At 46.4% G+C, this 27,476-nt stretch overlaps 1 protein-coding gene across 3 annotated transcripts; it reads right to left on the reverse strand.

Annotated features, from left to right (window-relative positions):
- Window positions 1–6,446: 6,446 nt before the first annotated feature.
- ODF3B (outer dense fiber of sperm tails 3B) lies at window positions 6,447–11,664 on the reverse strand. 3 transcript variants are annotated; one of them, XM_027854403.1, is made up of 7 exons: window positions 11,602–11,664; window positions 10,896–11,032; window positions 10,329–10,532; window positions 9,787–9,888; window positions 9,316–9,437; window positions 9,046–9,186; window positions 8,016–8,384 (listed from the first exon to the last, which is right to left on the reverse strand). In XM_027854403.1, the coding sequence occupies exons 2-7, from the start codon at window positions 11,002–11,004 to the stop codon at window positions 8,304–8,306; spliced, it is 759 nt and encodes a 252-aa protein (XP_027710204.1). In that variant the 5' UTR covers window positions 11,005–11,032; window positions 11,602–11,664; the 3' UTR covers window positions 8,016–8,303. The 3 variants fall into 3 exon arrangements, with proteins under 3 accessions (XP_027710205.1, XP_027710204.1, XP_027710203.1); XM_027854404.1 differs by lacking the exon at window positions 11,602–11,664 and having other exon boundaries at window positions 6,447–8,106; window positions 10,896–11,108; XM_027854402.1 differs by lacking the exon at window positions 11,602–11,664 and having other exon boundaries at window positions 10,896–11,108.
- Between the last annotated feature and the right edge of the window lie 15,812 nt (window positions 11,665–27,476).

The following is a 27,476-nucleotide window of genomic DNA, read 5'->3' on the forward strand; positions in this document are numbered from 1 at the left end:
TAATAGAATTCCCAAGGGTGGGAAATGGAGCCTAGGTGGGACCAAGGTTGGGAAGTGGTCTGGGGCCATAGAGAGGCACCAGTTGATGGGACTATAGCCTCAGGGGAATGCCAGAGATTTGGCCATGTGGGGAAGTCCAGGCTTTTTCCTTTCTGGGGCTCAGATTCCAACCCCATCAGACTGATGCTGAGTGAAGGGAGCAGAACCAGGAGGAAGTTGTACACAGTGACAGCCACGTTGTACGATGAGTGACTTTGATAGACTTGGCTCTTCTTAGCAATGCAAGGATCTAAGACATCTCCAAAAGTCTCATGATGGAAAATGCTATCCACATCCAGAGAAAGAACTGTGGAGTCTGAATGCAGATTGAAGCATAGTATTTGCTATTTTTTTCCTTCTGTTTTGTTTTGTTTCCTCTTTCTTGTGGTTCTTTCTATTGGTTCTAATTCTTCCTTACAACATGACTAATGTGAAACTATGTTTAATAGGAATATATGTATAGCCTATATCAGATTGAGTGCCATCTTGGGGAGAAAGGGGAGAAAAATTTAAAAATCAAAAGCTTATGAAAGTGATTGTTGATAAGTCAAAATAAACTAATAAAAAATGGAAACTAATTTCCTCAAAAAAGAAAAGGAAGTAAAGAGAAAAAAAGTTATTCAGAGCTGGGAATTGTTGCTATGTGTCTTTTTTTTTTAAAGGAGTGTATGAATTTGTGGATAGTATTTCCTTTCAACAGGCCAAAGGGTATTGGATTTTAAAAAAATTGTTTATCATTAGCGACTATAAATCCAGATTTGATTTTATTTGTCTTTTTGCCTCAATTTACTGTTTTGTAAGGGGAGGAACTTCCCAAGGATATTGTAAGGATCACATGATTGTAAAATGACTGGCATATGTTAGATAACATTATTATTATCTCTCTAATTTAAAGTAATATAATTGTTAACATAAATTTAATATATATTGTTAATGTAATAAGACCAATAATTTCTATATGTGATAATCTGAAAATGTAATTGATGTCATCTGAAGTTTATTGTTTGTGTTTCTAAATTGTATTGTATTTCTAAAATTCTCTTAGATTGTAAAAATTTAAGGGACCATTGTGAGGTAGAAATGCTGTTAAAAGCAATTTTTAATCTGAATTTTTGTTGTATATGAATTGGGCCTTCTAAAAAAGATGGTGACAAAATCTTTTTGAACATTGTTAACATTTAATGAAGTGTATTTGGTTATAAATAAGTAATAATAATAATACTGATATTTACTATGAGAGCAGAGTTTTCATTTGAAATCTTGGCTATTATGAAAATATATAAGGTGGTTTCAGGTTGTAATTCCAACATATTAATGATGAGATAAATGATTCTCTGTGCAAGGTGATTTAGAAATGCATTTACCTAAATTGATAATGGGTTGTTTCAAGTTTTAAATACATGTGTAAGGCATTGTTACATTTCTAAATTGTCCAGTTTGGTAAACAACTGTATCATCTGTGTTGTTAGAAAAGTCATTTCTCTTATAATCTAGATGTTGTTAGTTTAAGAATTGTTTTGTCAGAGAAAGAGAAAAATAAATGGGTTAAGAAGCGGCTAAGTCATTCTATCTGATCATGTGTTGTAACATTTTGAAGTACCGTAATTTAAGAAACCATAAACTTCCCAGTTTTGTCTATATTTAAAACAAAGTTTCAGCTGAAATTATTTGGTTCTCAGTTATGAAATTTGAGATTGTTAACTAAGCTATTTGAAGTTATTGTAAAAGTATTTTTGTAAAAGGAAACTTGGTAATTGTGCAAGACAGGACCATGAAAGATCCCTTTATAATTTAGTTTGTTACAGTAACGGGATATGAGAACAGTAAGCTGTTTTTAAGAAAGTGAAATACTTTTTATGAAGAAATGTTTTGCAAAATCTTTTGTGTGATTTTAGGCCTACTAAATTTCTGTTTGCAAGCTAATTTGTTGCAGCAGTAATTTGATATTGATGACAATTACGTCCAAACCTACCGTGAATTTCGAGTTTGTTTTCCTAGGTATGAATTTCCTAGGCTTGTTGTGTCCTGTGTCCTTGGACTGGCCTTAATGGGTGCTTTCTGAGAAACAGAGTCAGTCAGCAGCTCGATAGGAGCAGTATCGGAAGTATTAATGCTGAAGTAATTACTGTAATGAGCTGTAAGTGGGAAGGATCTTGCTGTTTTGATCTGAATTCATTCCAAGGCCTAGCAAGGGTTCAAATTAGTGTTCGAACTTCTCACATGTATAAGACTCAATTCCTGAAAGTGTCTCCTTCTTCTTCTTCTTCTTTCTTTTGCTAGGCAATGGGGTTAAATGACTTGCCCAGGGTCACACAGCTAGTAAGGGTTATGTGTCTGAGGCCGGATTTGAACTCAGGTCCTCCTGAATCCAGGGCCGGCGCTCTATCCACTGCACCACCTAGCTGCCCCTAAAAGTGTCTCCTTCTTCCAGGCTAAGTATGGTTAGAGAGGGATAAATAAGCTTGAGAAACAGAGATGCCAATCTGTTAGAGTAGTAACTTGTGAAATTTGACTTTACTCATGGTGTTACTTAATCAGGAACTGGACCATGTGTAGGAATGCATGTAAACTACTTGGGGTTCACTTTAGAGATGTTCCCTAACCAATGTGAGATTATAGTCACATCTGCAACTGTGATTATTGGAGACTTGTTATTCAAGACCTTGGAGGACTGATAACTGACTTATTTCTGAGTCTGGTTCCAGGTCTGGTTATCAAGGTGAGCCATTGAACCATGATGCCAGAAACCCTGTGTGGGGTCTATGAGCTGCCTCTATAAACTGCAGAGGGTGCTCTCCTGGGAAGGTCGGGAAGGTCTACATGAGCTGAGGTAGGATTCTCCTGACTCAATTTCCCCACTATGACACCTGGCAGACTTTAAGCCTGACTCAATGCAGTCAGCCTTTACATAACTTCTGCCTGGAATTGACATGAAGTTAGGGAAGCACCGTTCCCTTACTGTCCCTCTTTTATGGCAATTTTCCATAATCAAAAGTTTTGTAAGCACATTATTAAATCTATGAAATAAAAGATTAATGCTGGAAAACTGAGATTGTTATGGTAAGATGCACGTATAAGATTGAGCTATTTGGCCTAGAATTTTAGAATCGAGTATTTAGCCTTGACATCTGCTACTAGTATAACACTGCATAAGTTAGGGTCCTTTAATTCCTGGTAATGGTATGGGGATAATTAGGCCAAGGCTCGTGAAACCAGGATATTGTTCTGTTCCTTAGTCAGTATCTTACCTGTCTCAGTTTGTTATAATTACTTTTTCCTTTTGGGTCTCTGTATCTGTACTTGTGGAGAGGACTTTTTTGATTTGTCAATGTGTTGATAGATCAATTTCTCCCTCCTCTCTCCCATATTGTTATAAGTCCCCAAAGACACCTTGATGAAATGTTGACCATATCAGCTAGTGATTCATTGAGAAGGCTACGCCTTTCATTAGAATCAGATGGTGCAATGTGAAAAATGATTTCTCTTGGTAATCTGTGTTTTGGAAACTCAGTATTCCACCCTGTCAGTCTTCTGACCAAAGTTCTTCAGAAGGACATCTCTGATAATGAGATTGCATTGAATCTTCTTATCTTGGTCAAATTCCAGCCCAGGCCTGAATTAATTTTGTCCTACTCAGGTTTGGGGAGAGACAGACTCCCAAGACTGGGGGTGGTATTTCCTTTGATGGCCAGATGACATCACTAAGTGATCTAAAGCATTGACTCAAGATCTCATTTTATTATATAACCCACCTCCTTGTACATTGGCCAGTCATGGTTGATTGGCACCCCTTGGGAACACCTACTTTTTGAAAGACATGTAAGGCTGTACCCCAAAATCCCAAAACAAGTCAGTTCTGAACTGGTACTCTTAGGAGGCCCCAGTTTTGGACTGAACTCCCATGCAATGCATGTCAAGCCAGCTTGAGAGAAATTAAATTGTGGACACATGTACCCCAATTTCATTTGTCTCTTTCTTAGATAATAAATTGGGGTTTGTGGGGTTCACAGGGTTTGGTGTTCACACTTTGTATGGGTGGTGCTTAGCACAGATACATAGCAGGCACTTAATAAATGATTGTTGACTTGGTTTAATACTGTGCTACTTACTTTAATTAATTAAATTTATATAATGGAGCAGCTAGTAGATAGAGAGCCCTGGACCTGGAGTCAGAAAGAACTGTGTTCAAATGTGACCTCAGATACTTCCCAGCTGTGTGAGCCTGGGCAAGTCACTTAACCCTGCTTGCCTCAGTTTCCTCATCTGTAAAATGACCTAGAGAGGGAAATGGCAAACCACTCCAGTATCCTTGCCAAGAAAAGCCCAAGTAGAGTCACACAGAGTCAGACGCCACTGAAATGACTGAACAACAAGCACTAACTTGAATTGTTAAATCCTATGGATTTATTATTATATTAGTTGAAGGAAATAATTATATTATTATATTAGTTGAAGGAAATCTTGTATTTGAGTGATAGATTATGGGAGGTAACAAAGTATGGTGGCTAGAGAGCTGGATTCAGAGTCAGGAAGACTGGGTTAGTCTCACTTCTGACCCATACTGGCTATGTGACTCTGGCACAATGGCTAGAGCACTGGACATGAAGTCAGAAAGATCTGAGTTCAAATCCTGCCTCTGATACTTACTGAGTGACCCTTGGGCAAGTTACTTAGTCTCTGCTGCCACAGTTTCCTCACCTATAAAACGGGGATAATACCTCTCAGAGTTTTTGTGAGGATCAAATGAAATAATATTTCTAAAGTGCTCTGCACAAATAAAAGGGATATGTAAATGCTAGTCCCAACAAAAATAATACTAAATTATCATTGTATCACTTCACCTCTCCATGCCACAGGTAATTCTCTAAGACTTAAAATTGCTAACAAAGTGCTGCCCTGTATTGGTAGAGAAAATCCCCTGGCAGAAGCTCTGCAGACCAATAAAATCATAGGTCATGTTCAAAAAATAAATACTGGATAAGGGTTTATATGATTATGATTACATAGGATATGATTATATGATTTTATATATATGATTATATATGTATCAATCAAAGGCTATGAACAAACAGTTCTCAAAAGAACTGTAAAGTTTTGACAAGCACATGAAAAAAATGCTCCAAATCACTAATAATAAAGCAAATGCAAATCAAAACCACCCTGAGGTTTCACATCACACCCTGCAAATGGACAAAAATGACAAAAAATGACAACTATCAAGGTTGGAGGGGTTGTGTAAGGATAGGCACACTAATACATTGTTGGTGGAGCTGTGAAATGGTACAATCATTTTGGAAAGCAATGGTATTATGCAAATGAAGTAACTAAAGTGTACGTACCCTTTGAATCAGAGACTCCATTATTGAGCTTATACTCCAAGGAAGCCATTGATAAGAAGAAAATGCTCATATATACTAAAATATTTATAGCAACTTTTTCTGATAGCAAACAAAGAATTGGAAATCTGGTAGATGCCCATCAATTGGAGAGTGGCTTAACAAGTTGTTGTACATGAATATAATGGAATGCTACTCTGATGTGTGTGATGATTGCAGAGAAACATGGAAAGACCTATATAAACTGATTGCAGACAAAAGTCAGCAGAGCCAAGAAAATAATCTACATGATAACTACAACAACTGAAATAGAAAGAATAGCACACCAAAAAAAAAATCAAGAATAAATTAACAAAATTAGAAAGCTCAAGCAGGACTCACATGAAGAGAGAAGACACCTCCAACCTACTTCTACATGGAGATGGGAGGTCCACAGCTGTTACACATGACACATGTTTCTGGACTTTTTCTATGTATGGATCCATTGTGCTGACTTGTTTATTCCTCTCTTAAAAAATACTGTTTGTCATACGGAATGACTCTCTGGGAGGGGAAAGGGGAATGTTACTTGGAATAACTATGGCAAAGTAAGAAACAAAATATTAATAAACAATTTTTAAAATGCTGGATCATGTTGCCAAGCCGGGGACAGAGGCCAGAGTTATGATGAAGTTTCCAAAGTACATTACTCATGGGAAAGCAGGCAGTGTGCTCTTAGTGGTCAAACAATGTCCTTTGTCTCCCTCTGTGGGTATGTGATAGGCTGATAGTTACTTGTTTCTGTAAAAGCATACTGTAGGAAAACCAGACCAGGGTAGCTCTACTACCATTCGTACATTTAGCACACATTCCCCATCCCAGCTATTGCAATCAAATCTTCTATTCAAGTTCCAAAAAATTGACTTTACAAATGTAACTTGGGAAAGGCATGGTTAGATAGCAGTTTGGGAAGAAAAAGACCTGAGGTGTTTAGTAGGCAGCAAGCTTGGCAATGATGTGGCAGCTAGAAAAACCAATGGGATGATCCTATACTACATTGAGAGGCAGAGCTTCTAGGAATAAGGACATGAGTCTCTCTGTCCTTTCCCGTAGTCAGACAACCTCTGGCATATTGTGTTCAAATAGATTTTTTTCAATGCAAATGTAAGACTTTACATTTATTTTCATGAAGAAAGATAATAATTAGAAAAAAGATCACTAGGCTCAGTCCCATGCGCTAGCAGGTCAAGGAAGCCTGTTAGGGTAAAAGCCTAACACCCTCTCATCCAATGCATTCCTCTTCCTTCCCAGCTTTGTATAACTCCCAGATTGGTTAAACATTCCTTTATCCAAGTCCTTGATAAAAGGCTTAATCAGCATGAATCCGTGGTTTGCCCCATTCTGCAGTCATTTACAAAGAAAATTGGGATCCAGAGACAGGAAATGATTTAGCTGGGGCTATACAGTTAGTAAGCAGGAGAACTTGAATTTGAACCCAAGACTTCTGAGTCAGAGCTTAGTGCACCCTCTGCCAAACTGTACTGCTGGGTCTGGGTCCTGGTGAGAACTGAATGCTGAAACCAAGCTTCACTCATTTCCAGGGAACTTGAGGGAAAGTGGACAAGCTGTGTGCAGCCCAGCCCTCTTTCCAGAGGCGCCTGGCTTTCCCGTGAATCATCAGCATCATTGATGTACCAGGTCTGAAGGTGATTTTGTGCCCTACCAGCAGGCTGCTTGTGCTAGCAGAGCCAGCACAGTGGGGTTGGGGGTGGGGGGTTGTGGCTGGAGGCTCAGAGAGGGTCCAGTCCTGGGTACTCTGCCCTCCCACAGTGGGGCTCTCTGGATTGGCCCTCAGCCCAAAAGGACTGCCTTGTACTATTCCCTAACTAGCCTGCTGATGTGGGCTAAGTAGCGCTCTTCCTGAACAGAAGACTGTAAACTTTTTGTAGGTGAGAGTTGTCTCACAAGGCCCTTGTATCCCCTGGCACAGTGTTAGGCAAAGAGCAGGCACCCAGATGTTCAAGATCTTAGAAGTGGGGTCTAGCTCCAGGGCATTAAAAGACCCTAAGGACAAGTATAGCAACATGTATATAGAGCTCCCGGATTTGAGAAACACTGCTCACAGTGGTGGAGATAGAGCCTGTGTTATTATCTCCATTTTACCAAGATGGAAACCGAGGTAAGAGAATCACATAAGGAGCGTCAGAGGCGTGATGGAAGCCGCAAAAACAAATCTCTCAAGTCATTTCGCAGGTGGAACCCTTCCGCCTCCCCCTCCTACCCCCTGCCGTCTGGTCCAACAGTCTTTAAGCTAAACAGGGCCGTTTACATGGCCAACTTCTCAAACAATTAAACTCAAAGGCCAGTCTGGGCCAGGGTGGGGACTGAGGGACACAGTGGGGAAAGCAGAGCATAGGAAAGGTTTTTCCTCCCCGCCCCGCCCTGCCCTCTGCTAGACTCAGGACTTTTTAATGGGACTCTCCAGTTTGCAGGGGCGATTGCTTGTGGGTGGGCCAGGGCTTGAGGCCCCAGGGGCCCGAAATGGAACCAGAGAGGCAGTTGGAGTATCTTGCCCCTCGCGGGCCTGGTGGGCGCTGGGGCTGGTAAGAGTGTCTGCTAGCTCAGAGCGAGAGGACGAAGGAGCAGCGCTTAGAGATGGAGGTTTATTCCCGCACCGGGCCACAGGCACACAGACAGACAGACAGGCTCAGGCTCCAGCTGCAAGGGCGGTCGGGGCACTGCTGCCCAGGATCTGAGGAAAAGGGAGGATACTCTGTGGCCCGCCAGGGGCCTGCTTTATGCCGAGGGAAGGGAGGCAGCGGCCACAGCCACACGCGCAGACACTCAGGGGGATGGGGGCGGCAGGACAAGTGGACAGAGACAGGGCTGGGCCAGGAGGCTTTACGGGAGAGTGGGGAGTGGGGTCTCGCCTGCCCGGCCTCCCAGGGATTAATCCTGTGGATCCACGATAAGCGGGGCCTCATATTGAGAGTGGCGGATCCCGAAGGAGGGACCAGGTGCTTGGCGATGCTGCAGGGGAGAGGGAGAGCTGAGCAGGAGTCCCCCACCACCTGCCCCCTGACCAGGCCTCTAAGCCCCCTGAGCCCTTCCCTTCCCCTGAGGCCCCTGGGCCCTAGGGGTCCTTATCTCTTTGAACGTTTCTCCCGTTCTCCCATCTCTCCAAGTTCTCTTGGAGCAGAGGCTGGAGACGTCTCTGGAAGCCCCCTAAGTCTTCCCTGAATACTCCACCTTTTTGAGGACCCTTAGCTCCCTCCTCTTGGAGCACTCCACATCTCTCTGAGTCCTCTGTTCTCTCCCCTAGATCTCTCTCTCTCTTTGTCTGTCTCTTTCCCCTCCTCTCTCTCTCCTTCTCTCTCCCTCATCTCTCCCCTTCTCTCTCCTTTTCCCTCTCTGTCTCTCCCTTTCTCCCCTTCTCTCTCCTTTCTCTTTCTTCTTCTTCTTCCTCCTCCTCCTCCTCCTCTTCTTCCTCTTGTCTCTCTCTTTGTCTCTCTTTCCCCTTCTCTCTCCTTCTCTCTCTCTCTCTCTCTCTCTCTCTCTCTCTCTCTCTGTCAGTAGCTCTCTGTCTCGCTCTCCTCTCCTCCCCTCTCCCCTTTCTCCCTCTTTCCCCCACCCAGTCTGTCCCTCCAGTCAGCTGTTCCCCGGCCCTCAGCTTGAGATCCCTTGCCCCCACCTTTTGAGGATGGTAGGCCGCTGGACCAGGATTCGCGGAGTTGTCTTGCGGCAGCGAGGTGCGGGGCTGCATCGTATACTGTGGAGCCCTGGTCTTGTACACGCCAGGACTCACCTCGTGATAAGCACAGGGGCCCGGGGTCTGCATGGGCAGGGGTGTGATGATTCAGACCTTACGGCCCGGAAGTCTGCCTCGCTCTCTCCTCTCCTCTCTCCCCCCCCCCATCCCATTTGGTCCCGTCCTGCCCCCCCGGTCCACCTACATCCCCACCTTGCTCAGGTCTTGGCAGAAACCGCCTATAGTACGTCGGCCACAGATGGAGTAAGTGGGAGCCGAAACCTTGTCGATCAGACGGCAGCCCAAGAGCGAGGGAACGGTGTAGGCCGCGGGGCCTGGGGCGCAGGGGAGGCGAGGAGAGCGGGTTGGGCCGGGGAGGTGAGGGTGTGGGAGATCTGTTCCCTGACTGCTGGTGTGGGAGGGGGAGGTAATGACCTCCTTACCATCTTTCAAGGACTTTCTTTAAGATCGTCAGACCCGCTAACCTTATCCTTTCATTTTACAACTGGGAAACTGAGGCCCAGAGAAGGGAAGGAACCTGCCCAAACTCCCTTTCTTGGCTCTACCCCCCGCCAGCTCTTGGAGCAAGGGGTGTGTGCGCGCGTGCATGCGTGCATGTGTGTGTGTGTTCCCAGTATTTAGGTGCTGTTCCAGACCAGTCTGGAAGGCAGATTGGGGGCTCACCGGGGGTCCGGTCCTCCTGAAAGTCTTTGATACGGCCGGCCATAGAATGCCTGGGGGCTTTGGGGAATGTGAGATGGGTGGCTCGCTCTGGAAAGTAGCGACCTGCAGGGAGGAGGGCTGCGGTCGGTCCCTGGGTGGCACGGTTGGAGCGCCTGGGCTGGGGGCTTTTCAAGTGGGCCAGGGGACACTTGGGCCCTAGATCCATGGGTGGTGGGGGTCAGAGAAGGGAGACCGTTCGGGAGCCACTGAGGTGCCAAAGCGGAATCTAGCTGGGTTGTCCAAGTCAAGGGACCTTAGGGCTGTCGGGGTGGGTTTCTCCTCAGTGTGGGTGGAGCAGGTCCTCCCTGTCTCCGCATCCTCTCGGGGGAGAACTGAGAAGGCTAGGCACCCGCTAGGGGTTGGGGGGTGGGGAGGGAATCAGGGCCCAGACTGGAGATTCGGAGCCAAGCTATCAGGGGGTGGAGGCGGGGGCGGGGGCGTAGGGCTTAGGTTTGGGACCCAGCGCGGGGTGCGCTGAACTCTCCGCTTGGGTCCTCTCTGACCAGGGCCCGGAGTGCGGAACAGGCGGCAATCTCGGGGCCGCCCGTAGATGGAGAAGGCAGGCCCGCCGTCGGGGCCCCGAACTGTCATGCGCTGCGGGATGAGGTGCCCAGGGCCGGGGCCATACGTCACGTGGTGTGCGGGGATCTTGGTGCCGAATGTGTAGGCAGGTGCCCGGAAACGGGATGGGTCGTGCATCTTATAACCTGGGGGAAGGAGGGAATCCAGGGCAGAAGGGGATGCAGAATTGGGCGGGAGGGTCCACCCCCATTCCCTGCCCAGAGACCGCCCATCGATCTCCCAGGTTCCCCATGACTCGGCCGAGTTAGAGACTCACTGTCCTTTGCTACACTGGGCCGGGTCTTCTTCTGCCCAGACCCCTCCTGCCTCCCGAGACTGGAGGCTGGGCATCCTGCCCAACACGATCCTACCGTCCCCCAGAGCCCTCCCTCAGTCTCCCGAGGGGGGAGTGGGGGAGGGCTAGTGCACTAGGGCTGCCGTAGGTTTGGGGGCGCCGAGTCCTATCTCCCTCAGAACCTCCCAGTCCCCTCATCCTGGACGTGCCATACCGGTGCTAGGGGGCAGCTGGTACTTGGGCCCAGGACCACTGTAGAGTGCTGCAATGGGGCCCCGTGGTCGGTGGGGCCGCCAAGAGCCCACCCACACGCTGTTATCCATCCCGGACTTTGGACGAGGTTTGCGGCACCTGAGAGGCAGAAGATGCTGTTGACCCCGCCAGAGGCTACCCCTGGGAGCCCGCAGCCCTCTTCCTTGCTGGTAGAATTTGGCCTCTAGGGCTGTGGCAGTCAGATCGGCCACGCCTCCGGCCGGTCTCCGAGGCACCCGGACAACAAACAGAGATCTTTTAGTGGGAGGAATTGGGAGGGGGGGACTACGACTGGGGGCCCAGAACACCAAGGTCACCCCGCCTCCAGAGACAGAAACCAAGGACTCCACGGCCCCGTCCCCATTTGCCCCCCAAAGTGGCAATAAGCAGGGTGACAGAAGGAACCTCAGGAGACTCGAGGGGAATCAGTGACGGGTTTGGGTGGTCATTGGGAGGTCTGGGATTCACAATGAGGGGGCTCTGGGTGGATCAATGAGAGGTTTGGGGGTTCACAATGAGGGGCTTTGGAGGGGTCAGTGACAGATTTGGGGTGGTTAATGGAAATCCTGGCCCTGAGGCAATTATGTAGATACTAACATCAGGAAAATAATTGAAAGCTGGGGTGGGGGGAGGGGAATACAGGCAGCCACCTCTGGGGCCGCACTCACCTATTTCGTCCCCAGCAGAGCGGTGGGGAGGAGCCTGAAGAAGCTGCGGCTCAGAAACAAACTGACCATCCCGGTGGGAGGCCCCGGTCCCCTAGGCCTAGCCCCGCCCACAAACCCTATTGTGGCCCCTCCCCTCAGCCTCATTGTGGCCCCTGTTCGCTCGAGAAGCGGCTCTGCTTCCTCCCACCTCTCCCCGACGCACACACTGCCTCCCACCCCACCTTTGTTTCACCATCGCTTTCTGTGGACCTGGGAACTGGTCGGAGCCCGGGGATGGGGAAGTGGACACTTGGGTTCCAATCGTGGCTCTGTCCCTGACATGCTGTGAGACCCAGATCTTATTCCTTGCTCTTCTGTGGGCCTTAGTTCCTCTGCGATGAAATAAGGGTTAGCTTGCCCCCAAGCAGGGGAGAGGAGCAGGGACCTTCAATGACTGATCCTCTCCCCCCACTCCAGACTACTCTCCTCCCAAGATCACCAGGGTCCTGTAGATGGCCAAGGCTAGTGTCCTTTTCTCGGTCCGTCCTCATCCTCCTTGGATTTTCTGTGGTTTTGTACCCCAGTGATCCTCCACCCCAGGCCCCATTCTTTGCTTGCCTTTAGGAAGGTCGTGTGCCACTAATGCTTTGTTGATGGAGTGGTGAACTGATCCAGCCATTCTGGAGAGCAATTTGAAACCATGCCCAAAGGGCAATCAAACTGTGCATACTCTTTGACCCAGCAATACCACTACTAGGTCTGTATCCCAAACAAAAAATAGGAAAAGGACCTCTATGTACAAAAATATTTACAGCAGCTCTTTTTGTGATGACAAAGAATTGGAAATTGAGAGGATGCCCATCAATTAGGGAATGGCTGAACAAGTTATGGTATATGATTTTAATGGAATACTTTTGTGCTATAAGAAATGATGAGCAGGATGCTTTTAAAGAAACCTGGGTTTATATGAACCGATGCAAAGAGAAGCGAGCGGAACCAGGAGAACAGTGAATTCAGTAACAGCAACATTGTAACAACGATCAACTGTGAATGACTTAGCGATTTTCATCAATCTGATGATCTAAGACAGTTCTGAAGGACCCATGATGAAAAATGCTACCCGTTTTCAGAGAAAGAACTGATGAACTCTGAGTGCACATTGAAGCATACCATTTTTTATTTTTTGTGTTTTTTTCTTTGTTTTTTTTCCCACATGACTAATATAGAAATGTTTTGCATGACTGCACATGTATTACCTATAACAAATAGCTTGCTGTCTCAGGGAGGGGGTAGGTAAGGAAAGGAGAGAGAGAATTTGGAATTCAATTTTAAAAAATGAATGTTAAAATTGTTTTTATATGTAATTGAAAAAAATAAAATACTTTTAAAAGGTCATGTGCTCCTGATTCTCCTTCTTATCAGTCCTGGCTCCTTCTCCAGCATTTTCAGGGGGTTTGAGAATGTGGTGGTGCCTCAGGTTTCTTTTCTCAGCTTTCTCTAGCTCTTCCCAAACAACCTCTTTCTGTTGTGCACTTCAACCCCCTTCACTGTGTGGGCCCCATACCTAGCACCTCTTCTGAGCACCAGCCCTGCATTCATACCTGCCTCCTGACTGGCCTCAGTTGACTCCAGCTTTCTAGTAATACGTACCAGTAGGGTCTTCCCAGGTTGAAGCCACATTGGGGAGGGCCTTTAATGACAGCCTAAGGAGGTTGTTTTATCCTGAAAGCAGTAGGAGATTGACTGAAGACGTTTGAGCAGGAGGGAAGTGTCAGATTTGAGCTTTAGGGAGATTATTATGGCAGCTGCTAGATGGATTGGAATTAGGAGAGAGAGTGGAGGCAAGGGGACCAATCAGAAAGCCACTATCATCTCCAAGTGAGAGATAAGGAGGTCCTGGACCAGGTGGTGGCTGTGTGAGATGCTATAGAAGCAAATTTTGATGTTAAAAAAAGGGTTTTATTAATAATGCCTTTTGTCTTCACATTGTAGCCATTTCAACCCCAATCCTCTCTAGGTTATACCTTCACTTGTAACAACAAAGCAAAAGCATCCAAGTAACCATCTCTGACCATGTATAGGATGCTTGGTGCCCCTAGTCTCCTACCCCTCTGCAGACTGGGAGGAGGAATATTTCATTCATCCTTCTTGTTGAGGCGAGACTGACAGAAGATAGATTGTAACTGATTGGATATAGGAAGTAAGAGAAAGGACAGTGTTAAGCAGGTGAATTTGAGTTTGTGTTCCTGGGAGGGTTGTGATGCCAATCAGAAAAATGGGAAAGTTTGGGGGAGCGGCCTTAGGAAGGAAGACAATGCTGCCTTTGAGGTAAGATGGGACATTCATCGAGGTGGAGCTGTCCAGCAGACACCGGCAGTCATGAAGCACTGGAAGAGAGACTGAGGCTCGTCTTGTACCTGTGAGATCATCAGCATGGAAGTGATACATGACCCTGGGAGAGCTGATGAAGCCATCAAGTGTGAATATATAGAGAGAAGAGTGCCCAGGTCAGGTACTCCATAGAAGACTAAGAAGGAATGGTCAGGAAGGTAGAGGGGAAACCAGGAGAAAGGAGGAGAGGATGCCTTATAGTGCTGATCCCAGTTGAAAAGGCCCAAAAAGGGTGATGAGAAAAACCTTGGAAGGTTCAGCTTCTACAAATGGTGGGGCTAGAAGACAGACGACAGGGAGGTGAGGAATGGTGGGGGAGGGGCAGTAAATCTAGGGTTATGGGCAAGCAAAGCACAAAAGCAAAGGGAGTGAAGGATATCTTACTTTCCATAAATGTATATATTCTCAGTACCAGAAATGTCTAAATGCCACACTATGGGTGATGGGCATTTATTTTGTGACGATTCAAATCACATGTGGAGGATCAAAACCTTGGGATTATCAGATCGTAGAATGTCAGAGCTGGGAGGGGCCTTAGAACAGAGAGTGTCAGGTCTGGGAGGGGCCTCAGAACAAGGAATGTCAGAGCTGAGACCCAACAAGAGAAAGGGACTTGATCTAGGTCATAAAGCTAGACAGTGGTGATTTTGAACCTGCATCTCTTCTAAATCCAGAACCTTTCTCACCTACCCCCACTTCCCATGAGAGTGGAGGGTAACACACAATGGAAACCATTGCTGACCTTACTTGCCCAGGAGGCACCTGGTGTGTGGGTGGGACTCTGGGTGGAACTGTAACAGAGAGGGGGAAATGGAAGGTTTAGCACCAGTAGGTAGTAGAGAGATATAATCTAGAGATAAGAAGGATGGCTGACAGAGAGCATCTGCTTTGCCCAGGTGCCCTGTTATGAAATTCTCTTTGTTCCACCTCAAGGGGCTACTCCCTTCTTCCTGAGGCCTCCCCAGGCCACTCCGCCTTTATGTGTTCTCTCCTCCAGTCTTTATTCCTCTCCGACATTTAACCTGCCTCCCCTACCATGCCCCACATTAGACTGGATGCTTCCAGAGGGCACAGGCTCCTTTGACTTCTCTGCACTGGTGAGAGGACAGAGCCAGCCAGGGTCTCTCTTCTGCCTTCCCTGAGGAGCGTCTGGGCTTCAAGCGAAGCAGATTTCACGGCATTTGTCAAGCTAGAGTTTAGTTCTTTCTGATAGATTCTTCCTGAATCATTGATTCAATCAACCAACAAGCGTTTGTGAAGTGCTTACTATATGCCAGGCACTGTGCTAAGCTAGGGGTACAAAGGGCAAAGTTGTACTGGCTGGTAACAACAAACCACACTCCAACAAACCAACATATATTAAGGTCCTAGTGTGTGCCAAATACTGTGGACATGAAGATAGAAACAAAACAAATAATCTTTAGAAGGGAATAAAGCATTTACTAAACACTGTGCCAAGCACTTTACAAATATTTTATCTCATTTTATCTTCACACAATCTGGAAGGTGGGTACTATTATTATCCCCATTTTACAGATAAAAAACTGAGGCAGACAGAAGTTAAGTGACTTGCCCAGGGTCACAGTGAAGAAGTGTCTGTGGCTGGATTTGAACTCAGGTCTTCCCACTTCCAAGTCCAGCACTGTGTACTCTGTGTACAGCTCTCTAGTTACCCCTTGTCCTTGCTTCAAGGAGCTTATTTTATTCTACTAATAGCATCTGCTTCCATTACTTCCCTCACAATAGCACTGGGGAGGGAGGAGATAGGAATCCTGAAAGGACTATTATCCTCCTTCTATAGAAGAGGGTTAGGAAGTGGAAGGGACTTACCCAAGGTCACAGAGTAAGTGGCAGAGTTGGGATTCAAACCCATGACCCTTGACTACAACAACTCCAGTGTGACCTCAGGGCTCAGGAAAGCCATAGACAAACGTGGTCCACTCTTGGGGCTGGGAAGAGGCAGGTAGTCTTCATCACTTGACTGGCAGACTCCACCCAGCATGACTGCCTCAATCACCAGGAAGGATGGCTACTTGGCTCTGTGGGTAGGACATCTGTGGACTGCTGGATCTCTAGACAACCCCAGACGACTTCACTTTGTTTTTTCTTGACCTCTTTGAATGTTTCCCCCTCTAGACCTGAGAGAATGATTCAGAGAGAGACTCGAAGAGTAAATTCTGAGATTTTGGTGCAGGAAAAGGATGATCTAGTTCTCCTCTTGCACCTATCTCATCGTTTTCCTATAGAAGGAAAACAGGATCAGGGGAGAAGATAAAAGATCACCATTTATACTTTGGTCCTCTCTTTTGTATTTTTTTAACCTCTGATGCAGACTTCCAGAGGGGAGAAGGCAGTGCCAGGGGATCAAAACACAGGGCAAGGGCACGAACAGTGAGTGATAGTCACTTGGTGGTTTGAGCAGATAGGGTATCACCCAGAGTCATCTTTGAACCTCCATCTACTAGAGATCTGCTGGCTTGTTCAGTCAAAGGGAATTTCTTTTGTTTTCCCCAGTTTCCTATAATTCAAGAAATTAAGAAAGGGAAGTGAAAGCTCTCCCTCCCCTTCCTCTTTATGACCATTGGCAATATACATTCAGGAAGTATACCATTTGCATGGAAGACTTGGGAGGGAGTAGTGTGGCTAAAAGAGCTTATATCGTCATTTGCATCTTAAGTCCACATTATTAAAAATGATGTGACCACAATATGATAAGTCAGTGAACTCTTGGGAATTAAGAAGGGTGGGGGCAGTGAACTGAGATCTAAACAGTAGATTTCATGTTTTAATATTTGATCCATATTTCATCTACTAGACTAAATTGGAACTTGGGAATCCAAGAATAGGAAATTCTGCATGTGGCAGCCCTTCCTGTTCTGGCAGGGAAAGCCAAGCCTTTAGTCAGATAGAAAGTGAGTAGTCTGTGAGCAAGTGTTGCAGACCTAGAGGAACAGCTGGAGCAGAGTGCCATCTGGTGGCTAAATCAGATATAAACTCACTCCAAGTTAATTCAAACTCCTTGGCTGGAATTTCCCCTAGGTCCCACACAAATAAGTCCATATTCTAAGCTATAATACAAGTATTAACCTATCCCACACTACTGTTCCCATGTGTATGTACCATGTATTGGAAGTAGCAAGATCACGTATAGGAATACTAATATTGGGAAAATATGGAACTGAAGAATATTTCCTTTTCAACTGAATTTGTTTTGTTGATAAATTGTCTTAGTTTTTTTTTTTTTAGCCTTTATTTAGTATTTTATTTTTCTCCAGTTACATGTAAAAATGATTTTTAACATTTGTTCTTAAAACTCTGGGTTCCAAATTCTCTCCCTTCCTCCCTCCCCACCCCACTTCACTGAGAAGGCAAGTAATTTGATATGTTATATGCAAAACATATCCATAATAGTCATGTTGTGAAAGATAACAAAGACAAAAAAAAACCTCAAGAAAAATAAAGTAAAAAAAAGTCTGCTTCAGTCTGTATTCAGACACCATCAGTCCTTTCTCTGGGGATGGATAGCATTTTTCATCCTAAGTCCTTCAGGGTTATCTTGGATCATTGTATTGCTGAGAACAGCTAAGTCACTCACAGCTGATCCTCTTACAATGTCGCTGTTACCTTGTACACAGTACATTTCATGAGTCTCAGTTTTGAAATAGTTTCCATATTTGAAGTCCTTATTTCCAGTCTAGATTTTGCTATTTTTCCACATTGGGATTTTCTTCTCCTGTGATGGTCCCCACTGTATCCGGTATGATTCCAAATGCATTGTTTGCAAATACCATGGATTATTAATGCATCATGCCTATTGCTTCTGGCAGTGTTGTATGGCCATTAATCACTGTTGCTTGGACTTAATAGTAGTAACACGATACTAGTTAATTGTATGTGGCATTGAAATCACCAGCGCTGCCTGCTTCTCGTATGCTCACTATGCACACTTCTCAGGTAGCATTGCTATTTGGTATCACAAGCTGTTTGCTTGCATTTGTATGTGTGACCTATGACTCAGCCCCACCCAGTGTCTTTGGAGGTCCAGGTTTGATACTGGTGACGACTCCAAAGTATCACTCTGTTTCTTTAACTCATGTCCCCATCCAGAAGATATTTAAGAGGAGAGTTCTAGAATAAAACTCAAGTGTGGCTCTCATCTTGGTTCCCTCATGGTCTCCAGTTCCCACAGACTCTCAGTGTACAATACGGACAGCATTGGATCATAGGTTTAGAGCTGAAGGGACCTTAGAGGTCTTTGAGTCCAAAATCTTCACTTTACAATTTGAGGAGCGAGGGGAGACAGCCTGCTTTCACCCTCTTTAGAAAATCCCTAAGACACAAAGGACTCACAGGAGCCTATGAACAAAGACAGCAACATTAGGCATTGAAATAACCCTGCACATTCTCCCCCAGAAAGGAAAGACTCCTTTGGGGACTATCAGTTGGTCAATACGAATTTATTAAGTGCCTACTATGTGCTACTCCCCATTCACCTTGGACCTGCACCGTATACACAATTGGCTCACAGCAATGTCAGGGTTGACGAAATTCAGTCAGTCAGTTCATAAGCATTTATTAAGTGCTTACAATGTGCCAGCCACCACTAAGCCCTGGGAATACAAAAAGAGGAAAGATGGGAAACATTTTCTGGCAGAAAAGGGAGACTTTGCGGCATAGTGGAAAGAGCACCAGCCCTGAACTCAAATCCCACTCATAGGTGCCCATGCAGTGTGTGCTATGGGTGCCCAGGCACAAGCTAATATGCTAATTTTCAGAAAAACATTGGTATCTGCCTCATTTTTTAAGCTTGAATATCTAGGTAAAGTTTAGTTGTTAATTTTCTTTTTAAAATTTAGTTAAATTTTAGTCCAGTTTGATAAATAAAAATAATGACCTTTGTGTTTGAGTATTCAATAAATGTTTGCCTCCACAATGTTCTCTGGGTATACATCCTAGTGAAATGTGCTGTACCTGACTAGGGACCTGTCTCTTCTGGGTACATCTGGCACATCACTCAACCTCCCCGGGCTGCAGATTCCACATCTATAAAATGATGGGGCAGGAGGATGAACTAGAAGGCTCCCGAATTGATTTGCATGGTAGCAAAGGGCATTGTGGGAGAGGAGATTGAAAGAAATCTCTTCATTTCAGTCCCTTTGCATTTTGCTAAGTACAAGTCCAGCGATGATTTGAAGGAGACCTACTTTAACCAAGATGTATGGCAGAAATGAAAAGGGAGTCTGAGGCTTCACTCAGAAGAGTTTTAGATGGTAGGAGCTGAAAAGGCAGGTTTAACCTCAGCCTGAGGCCTCCTGGTTTTTGTTGGTTGCCTGGCAGGCTGTGGCTTTTGGTTACGGTAGGAAGAGTTGGGTGAAATCTTTGGGGGTCTGGGTTTGAGGAATCAGAGTCAGGTGTTCATACTTTACCTTCAAGTCCTGTGGCAAGTGGCAAAGCAGCAGGTACAGATACACTGGGAGCTGTAGCCACAATCCTGCACACTGGTGGCCCAGGGCATCGGGTTGCCTTTTTACCGAACCCAAGAATGGACCACCTGAGCCCGACCTGTGGTAGAGCCTTCGGAATTCGTATTGGACGGATCAGCCACAGCTGAACACACCAACCCCAGACATCGCGATGGTTGTCATTGGTCTTCTTAGAAAATGAAGGATGAACAACAATCCAGTAGATGGCAGCAGAGAACAACCATGTGCGTAGACCGAAGGGGAAGGCTATGAGAGATGGGGCAGAATGAACGAAATTTGACAAAGTGCTTGGATGTGTGGGGTGTGTGAGAATGAAGAGTTGAGGACGACATTGAGATGTGGATCGGGAACGAAAGGGTGGCAATCCCCTTGACAGAAACAGGATAATTTGGAAGAGGTAAGGGTTAGGGAGGGGGAAGGGGAAGTCAATGAATTCTTTTGGATATAATTAATTTGAGATGGCTCTGGTCATCCAGGTTGAAATATCCAATAAGCAGTTGGTGACGTGGGACTGAAGCTCAGGAGAGAGACAAAGGGTGGATGTATAGATTAGGGAATCATCTTCATGGAGATGATAATTAAACCTGTGGGAGCTAATGAGGTCACCAAGAGAAAACAGCATGTAGAGAGAAAAGAAGGCACAGGGCAGAACACCCGACGTATTTGGAGGCTGGGGGTGGGTGGTCCTGCAAAGGAGAACAATGAAGACTAGTCAGACAAGTAGAAGAAAGCCATGGAATGAGATCCAAGGAAGGAGAGAGTATCCTGGAGAGGGTGGCCAATAGCATCTAATGTAGCAGAGAGGTCAAGGGGGAAAAGGACTACCTGATTTGGCCATGGTAAATTTGGAGAAATCAGTTTCAGTTTCTAATGATGAGCTTGGAAGCCGGATTACAAAGGATCGAGGAAGGAATTCTCCAATTTATTACAAATTTTATTACAAAGATAATCAGAGGCAGTAAGGACAGATTTTTCTAAGAGATTGGCTGAGAAAAAGAGGAGAGATATGGGATAGTAGGGTGAAGGGATGGAAGGGTCAGACAAGATTGTCTTTATTTGTAAGGATGGGAGACAATCACCTGGGCGTGTTTGTAGGCAATGGGGAAGGAACAGTTAAATATAGAGATTAGAGAGAGGATACCAGAGGGGGTTATTTGCTAGAGGAGATAGGAGGAGCTGTCCATTAGACAATGGAGACCTCTTCATTAGAGACTTAAAAGGAGGAGAGAATGGGTATTGGTGTTAAGGGCTCATGAGATGTAGAGACAGGGAGAAGAGGGAGCTCATGGCACATTTCCTCCTTTAAAGTTGACCTCATATGCCTAGGTCCTTGTATTCATCTTGTGGTCCCTAAGTCATTTCCTCTCTTTTCTCATGTAGTTCAACACCTAACTTAACCTGCCCTGCAGCTCAACTCCCACTTTCATAATCAGAGACTTTGATATACATGTTGCTATCTCCTCAAACACTCTGGCTCCTAATTCATCAATTTCTGCAATTCCCATGATGTACAACATGGATGGTCAGGCCCTCGATCTCAACATTATCCACCATTATTCTCCCTCCATGATCCTGAACTCTGGAATTTTTCTCATACACAAACTCTTATCCATCTTCCCTCTTCCTGAACCCATTCTGGGTGTTTATTGCAAACCCCAGGCATCCCTTCCCTACTTTTCCAGCCTAGCACTGGTCATCTTGGCCTCAATTTCCTTCCCTTGTAGTCAAGTCCCAACAAAAAGCAATAAAGAAGTATAATGGATAGAGTGCTGGACCAGAGTTCAAATCCTTCCTCTGATACTAGCTATGTATGTGTGAACCTGGGCAAATCACTTCTGCTCTCTCAACCTTAGCTTATCTTAAAAAGGGGAATAAAAATATCACCTGCCTCATGGGGTTGTTTGGCGGATAAAATAAGATAACCTATTAAATAATTCTATGTAAATAACATGTGAAATGTTTTACAAACCTTAAGGGAAGAACTGCGTAAATGCTAACCTACTACAATTGTTATGACCCTGCAGATACCTAGTACAACTATACACTGACTTTCGCCCTTGAATCCCTTGTTCCTTTGTCCTATGACAAGTTTGCTTTGCCAAAATCCTAACTGGGTTAGGTGCAGGTCAGCTGCACCACCTACGCTGCTGAACACCCCGAAGGAGTCATCAAACTGTGGCTGACTGAGGCCACTACAAATACCTGCTGTCTAACTTAGTTGGACCCTTATTGCTGTCTTCTGCTCTTTGTGGATTGTCTCTCTCTATTCCTCTCCACAAATGGGTTATTTCAGACCTTTTCTTCCACTTTAGAGCCTTTCCATCAGAGCTTTCTTGGCAAAGGAACTTGATCTCTATTTTACTGAGCTGCAGTCCCACAATGTCGGCTGCACAATGAACATTTCTTCCTGGGACTTCACAGACACCTCAAAGTCAACATACCCCAAACTGGACTCTTTCCCTTGAAAATGACTTGGCTCCACTTCCCTATCTGTACGGATGGCAGCGCCAGCCTCCCAGCCACCCAGGTTTGCAACCCTGGAGTCACCCTGGCCTCTTCTCCCTGCTCCCCCTGAAACCCCATCCAATCAGCTACCAAATCTGGTCAGTTCTTTTAAAAACATATTTTTATTCGGAATTTAACAAACATCTAATCAAATGGGCATTTCCATATATCTATATAGAGGGCCAGGCCTGGAGTCGGGAAGACTCCATGTATGTTTGCCAAAAAGACTATTTTATGGAGCACTCACACAGGGCAAGCGTTCACATGGTGATCAGAAGAAGCGATACAAGGACACTCTCAAGGGCTCTCCTAAGAACTCTGGGATTGATTGTGTGACACGGAAGACGCTGGCACAGGACTGCCCAGCATGGCGTGCCCTCATCAGAGAAGGTGCTGTGCTCCATGAGCAAAGCAGAATGGAAATAGCTCAAAAGGAACACGAGATGCCCAAATTTAGAGAATCCAGCCCAAACGTTCACATGGACTATTTGCGCCCGACCTGTGGTGGAACATTCTGTGCTCTCATTGGTCTGATCAGTCACAGTCAGACACACTGAAACTGGACTCTAGCATAGTGATGTCATTTTGGTCCTCTTCAAGAATGAAGCACAACCACCAGCCAATCTTCATGAGTTAAAATCTGGCCTCAGACACTTACTAGCTGTGTGATGCTGGGCAAGTCACTTAATGCTGTTTGCCTCAGTTTTTTCATCTGTAAAATGGGCTGGAGAAGGAAGTGGCAAACCACGCCAGTATCTTTGCCAAGAAAACCCCACATGGGGTCATGAAGAGCTGTATATCACTGAAAAGACAACTTAACAACAACAACTATATCGATAGGGCAGCTAGGTGGTACAGTGGATAGAGTGCCAGGCCTGAAGTCAGGAAGACTTATCTTCCTGAGTTCAAATCTGGCCTCAGATACTTACTAGTTGTGAGATCCTAGGCAAGTCATTTACCTTTGTTTGCCTCAGTTTCCTCATCTGTAAAATGAACTGGAGAACTAAATGGCAAATCACTCCAGCCTTTCTGCCCAGAAAACCCCAAATGGGGTCATGAAGAGCTGGACACCACTGAAAAATGACTGAACAATATGTGTGTGTACACACACACACACACACACACACACACACATATGAACAGAAAAAGAAAATTCTACTTGTTATTGAAAATGTTTAATTCTGTTTTTAAAAAATTAACAATTTTACATTAAAATTTATTTGGAAAATTGTTTTTTCGGTTTATGAGCTAGAGATATAGCAACAAACTTGAACATTTCCATATACAAAGAACAGAGAGAGGATTGCATATGAAATTGTGAACTTCTATTAGAATCAGTCATTCAACAGTCAACCAGCATTTATTAAGTGCCTACTATGTGCCAGATACTGTGCTAAGTGCTGGGGCTACAAAGAGACAAACCCACCAATCCCTACCCTTGAGGAGCTCTACTGGGGAAGACAGTGTGTGAATAATTATTTACATGCCAGATATGTGGAGTATAAAGGAAAGGTGGTTTCAGAGAGAAGATACCAGCGATAGGGGCTCATTAAATACAAATTAAATTCAATATGGCAGTACTATCACTGTCCTGCTTGTTTGAACTGCCTTCTGATCTCTTCTAGGTATTTTTAAATGCTCTTCTCTTTATCCTGCCCTTTTGGGGTATCACTGTCACTAGCTCATAACTTTCCCCTTCAAAAAAGAATAGCATCTTTCCTCTTGGCATCCCCCTACCAAGTCTTGGGCATATGGGTTCTGGAGCTTCCTGACTTGTCCAGTTCTTCTGTCTTGGGGGATATGACAAGAGAGGTATTCTCTTGCACAGGGCTCTGTCCTGTCTGGCGGACATTCTCCAGACCTGGCAACTTCATTACCTCCCTCTTTCTCTCCTCCCTCCTGGAGTCCTTTCAGTTCCTCAGGCCCTGAAGATTGCTTTCCCTCCAGCGATTATGGTTTTGGGACTGTCTCACATGTTAGAGCTAGACGTCCTTATTCCTCCTCACCTACCTCATTTTACAATTAGGGAAACTGAGGCCTAGAAAGGGGAAAGGACTTTCTCAATGTCTCATGGGTAGTAAGTAGCTCAGGTTCTCTGACTCCTGAGCCTGGGTGTCCTTCCCAAGGATCCTCACCTCCATCTCAGTTCTCCCTTTTTAGGGAGGGAATGTGAATGTGAATGTGGGAAGAGGTGTAGGGGTATGGGGAGGTGAGTATCTCCACATCATAGGCTCAAATTTCTAGCGCTAGATGGGGCATTAGAGATCATCTAGTCCAATCCCTTTATTTTACAGTTGAGGAAACTGAGGCCCAGAGAGGGGAATGGACCTTCCCAGATCACAGCAGGTTGAGAGACTGAGTCTGTTTTGACCCGAAGTCTCTGCTCTCCAAATATGAGACTCTTCTCTTTGCATGAATTAGGCAGGAGGCAGGGATACAGGTCTGGAAGCTGGCGGTCTCCTCTGCTGAGATTCCCAGGCAGGGGAGTCCTCAGGCCCAGCTGGACTTGATTTGGTTAGCACCCCAGGCAGGGTCTTAAAGGCAGTGGCTCCTACAGCTGCCACCCCAGAATCCAGAGAGCTGGGGGGTGGGGAGAGGACGGTGGTGGAGGGGCAGCTCCTGGCTCAGGTGGCTTCCCCAGTCTGGCAGGCCTCCTGGGAGAAGAGGCTGCCCTGTGTAGGGTTACCAGATTGTCCTGGTGATAACAGAAGAGAGAGGCAGCTGGCCAGAGATGGAAATGGGGGAGAGAAGGGGAGGGCTTGGCTCAGCTTGGGGCAGGCACTGAAGTCCTGGGGGCTCCAACCCCACCTCAGTCCTAGCCTTACCCTATCGGCTGCTGGGGCTGGGGTCCGGAATCATGGGATGCTGAACCTCCTTCACCAGCCCTGGCAGAGGCAGCCTCTATATTCCAATCCAGGTTGGGGGCAGCACGCGTTCTCAGCCAGCCTCTCCCAGGGGTTCTTCTCCTCAGCTTTTGGAACCTGGCCAAAACATCCAAATTCCTCCGTTTCGGCAGAGATCACATTCCTAATCCCTCATCCTTTCCCCTTCTTCTGTCCATTGTGGCCTTCGTCACTGGTCACCGTGGGCATCTGGACTGGTCTTTGCTCCCTCTGTCCCTTCTCCCCCAGCTCCAGCCTCTAGCTGCCATGAACACCTCTTCTGGTCTTAATCACCAGGAAAAAGAAAGTCAACAGAGAAATAGCAGTAATAGTAACAGCTAAGGTTTGCAATGATTTACAAATAGGATCTAATTTAGTCCTCACAACAATTTTGGGAGTTAGCTGCTACAGTTAAGGAAACTGAGGCAAACAGAGATTACTTGACTTGCCCAGGGTCACAGAGCTAGCAACTATCTGAAGTTGGATTTGAGCTCAGGTCTTTCTGTCTTCAAGCCCAGTCAGTGCTCTGTCTACTGCACCAGCCAGGTGCTCTTCAAACTCAGAAATGATCCAGCTGGAAGATTATAACCACTCTTGGGGCCAAGGCCAGGCCCCAGCTCCCTGCCTCTTCAATGTCTGTCTGTTGTCTGCCATTCTCACTGCCTTCCCTCTGTCTGTCCCACTCTGGACCTCTCTCTCCCCTCCCTTTTCTGTCTTTTTGCTCTCTCCTGGCTCCTATGTTGCTTTGCTCTGAGAATAAGGTCCTCAAGAGCCTCCTACCCTTCCCCAAAGTCTGACCCAAGCTCATTAGTTTGATGAATTACCCCTGGCCCCTCTCAGCCAATCAGGAACTTTCTGATTGCTCTTCCCCATTCACGCCTGCCCCAAGCGGCACAGGGAAAGATGAATGAATGGATGGATGAATGAATGGATGGATGAATGAATGGAGTGAATGATGCATTTATTAAGGGTGTACAATGTGCCAAGCATGGTGCTAGGCACTAGGGATACAGAGGGTACAATAAGACCATACCTCCTCTCCAGAGCTCCCCTTCTACAGGGGAGACAATATGCAGGGAAGGCTTCAGCAACAAGTCAGATGGAAAGGTCCCCTGGTCCTTCAGGGGCAGTAGCAAAGCAGATGGTCTGGCCTCATCTTTCATGCCATTCCCACTGGTGAAATTCCATCCATTTCTGAGGCTGAACCATTGGACAGGGCCGAGGACTCTAGTGGCAGCGGCACGTTCTTATCTGGTCCTCAGTAGCTGTGGCCGCAGCACTCCCAGAGAGCATCTATAAAGACGGGGGTTGCTTCCTGGAACAGTGTCTGCAGGGCTTGGGCCAGAAGCTGAGGGTGATGGTGGGCGGGGTCCTGTTATTCCTGGGGCTCTTGGCTTACTGGCTTATAGGCGGCAGTCAGTCAGCATCGGGTATAGTGATGGCAAGGAAGATGGGCCCCTCCCCAAAGTGATTTCTCCCCCTGGTGAGGGCTGCTGGGCTTAGGCTGGAAGCAGGACCAGTGGTCTGGAGGGTCCTGCTATTCCTAAGCCTCAGGTTCAGGGTCCTGGGCTATCTCCATCAGAGTATTAGAGGAGGTGGAGTCAGTCCAGCTAACGTTCAGGACCTGGGACAATGACATTTCCCTGATGCTCTACTTCTAAACTGGTCTTTCCCCCTTAGGAATAAACCCCAGAAATGTGCTCATGCGGCCTGCACAGTGTGGTGACAGGGGCAGAAAAAACAGAGGAAGTAGAGAGACCAGAGTACCAAGTGATGGGGATGAGAACTGCCAGCTCCGAGGCCTGGGGGCCAGCCCTCCTCCTGGAAGCTGCCCTTGACTGCTCTCTCCCTTTTCCAGCCCCAAGAACCCAAGGTACAGCCCCTGGGCCGCGCCCCCTTGGGCTGTGCCCCTGTTATGATGAGTGATGGCAGGGCCCAGCATCTACCTTTCCACCTCCCCCAATCCCGTGCTTACCTTCCCCATGTGGCACCAACCATATGGCGGGGCACACTAGGCTGGGCAAAATGTGTGGGGACTTATGAGAAGAGGAACAGGGGCCTGGGCACCCAAGTAACAGACAGAAACTCTCTGGATGATGTAAGGAGTGGCTGTGGGGGCATGAGACCCTGTGTTCCTCCTTTCAGGCTCTCTCTCTCTCCCTCTCTGGCTCCCCCCACCCCCAGCCCCAGTGGAACATGGACTCAGGTTTCTGATAACTCAGGTTTCTGGCTGCATCGTATAGCTTAAGATGATGTCTCCCAAAACTGTAACAGTTTCCTCCCCAAGCCCCTTCCCTCATGCCCCCCATTCTCCTCCAAGTTTCCCACCCCTCATTTCTCAATACATCCTAGACCCCAAATACCTATACTCACATCTGATCAAACCCCCAAGGCTTCCCTCCTCTCCTTGGTCACTCTACCCCCCCAGCCCCCACCCAAGGTCATCTTAACAACAGGCGGGGCTAGTGGGGACTCTGGGCCTCATGCCAGACCACCTGTGATCACACAAGACAGAGAACGGGCACAGACGTTAGACTGCTCTCACTTCACTTACCTCTCTGCCCTCCAGGGTTCCCGGGCTGCTGAGGCCGGATCCTAAGTCAAACAAGATGGCCCTGAGCTTTTCTGAGGCAGA

This window comes from Vombatus ursinus, unplaced genomic scaffold (assembly GCF_900497805.2).
Source record: "Vombatus ursinus unplaced genomic scaffold, bare-nosed wombat genome assembly UNPS02010394.1, whole genome shotgun sequence".
Taxonomy (NCBI): domain Eukaryota; kingdom Metazoa; phylum Chordata; class Mammalia; order Diprotodontia; family Vombatidae; genus Vombatus; species Vombatus ursinus.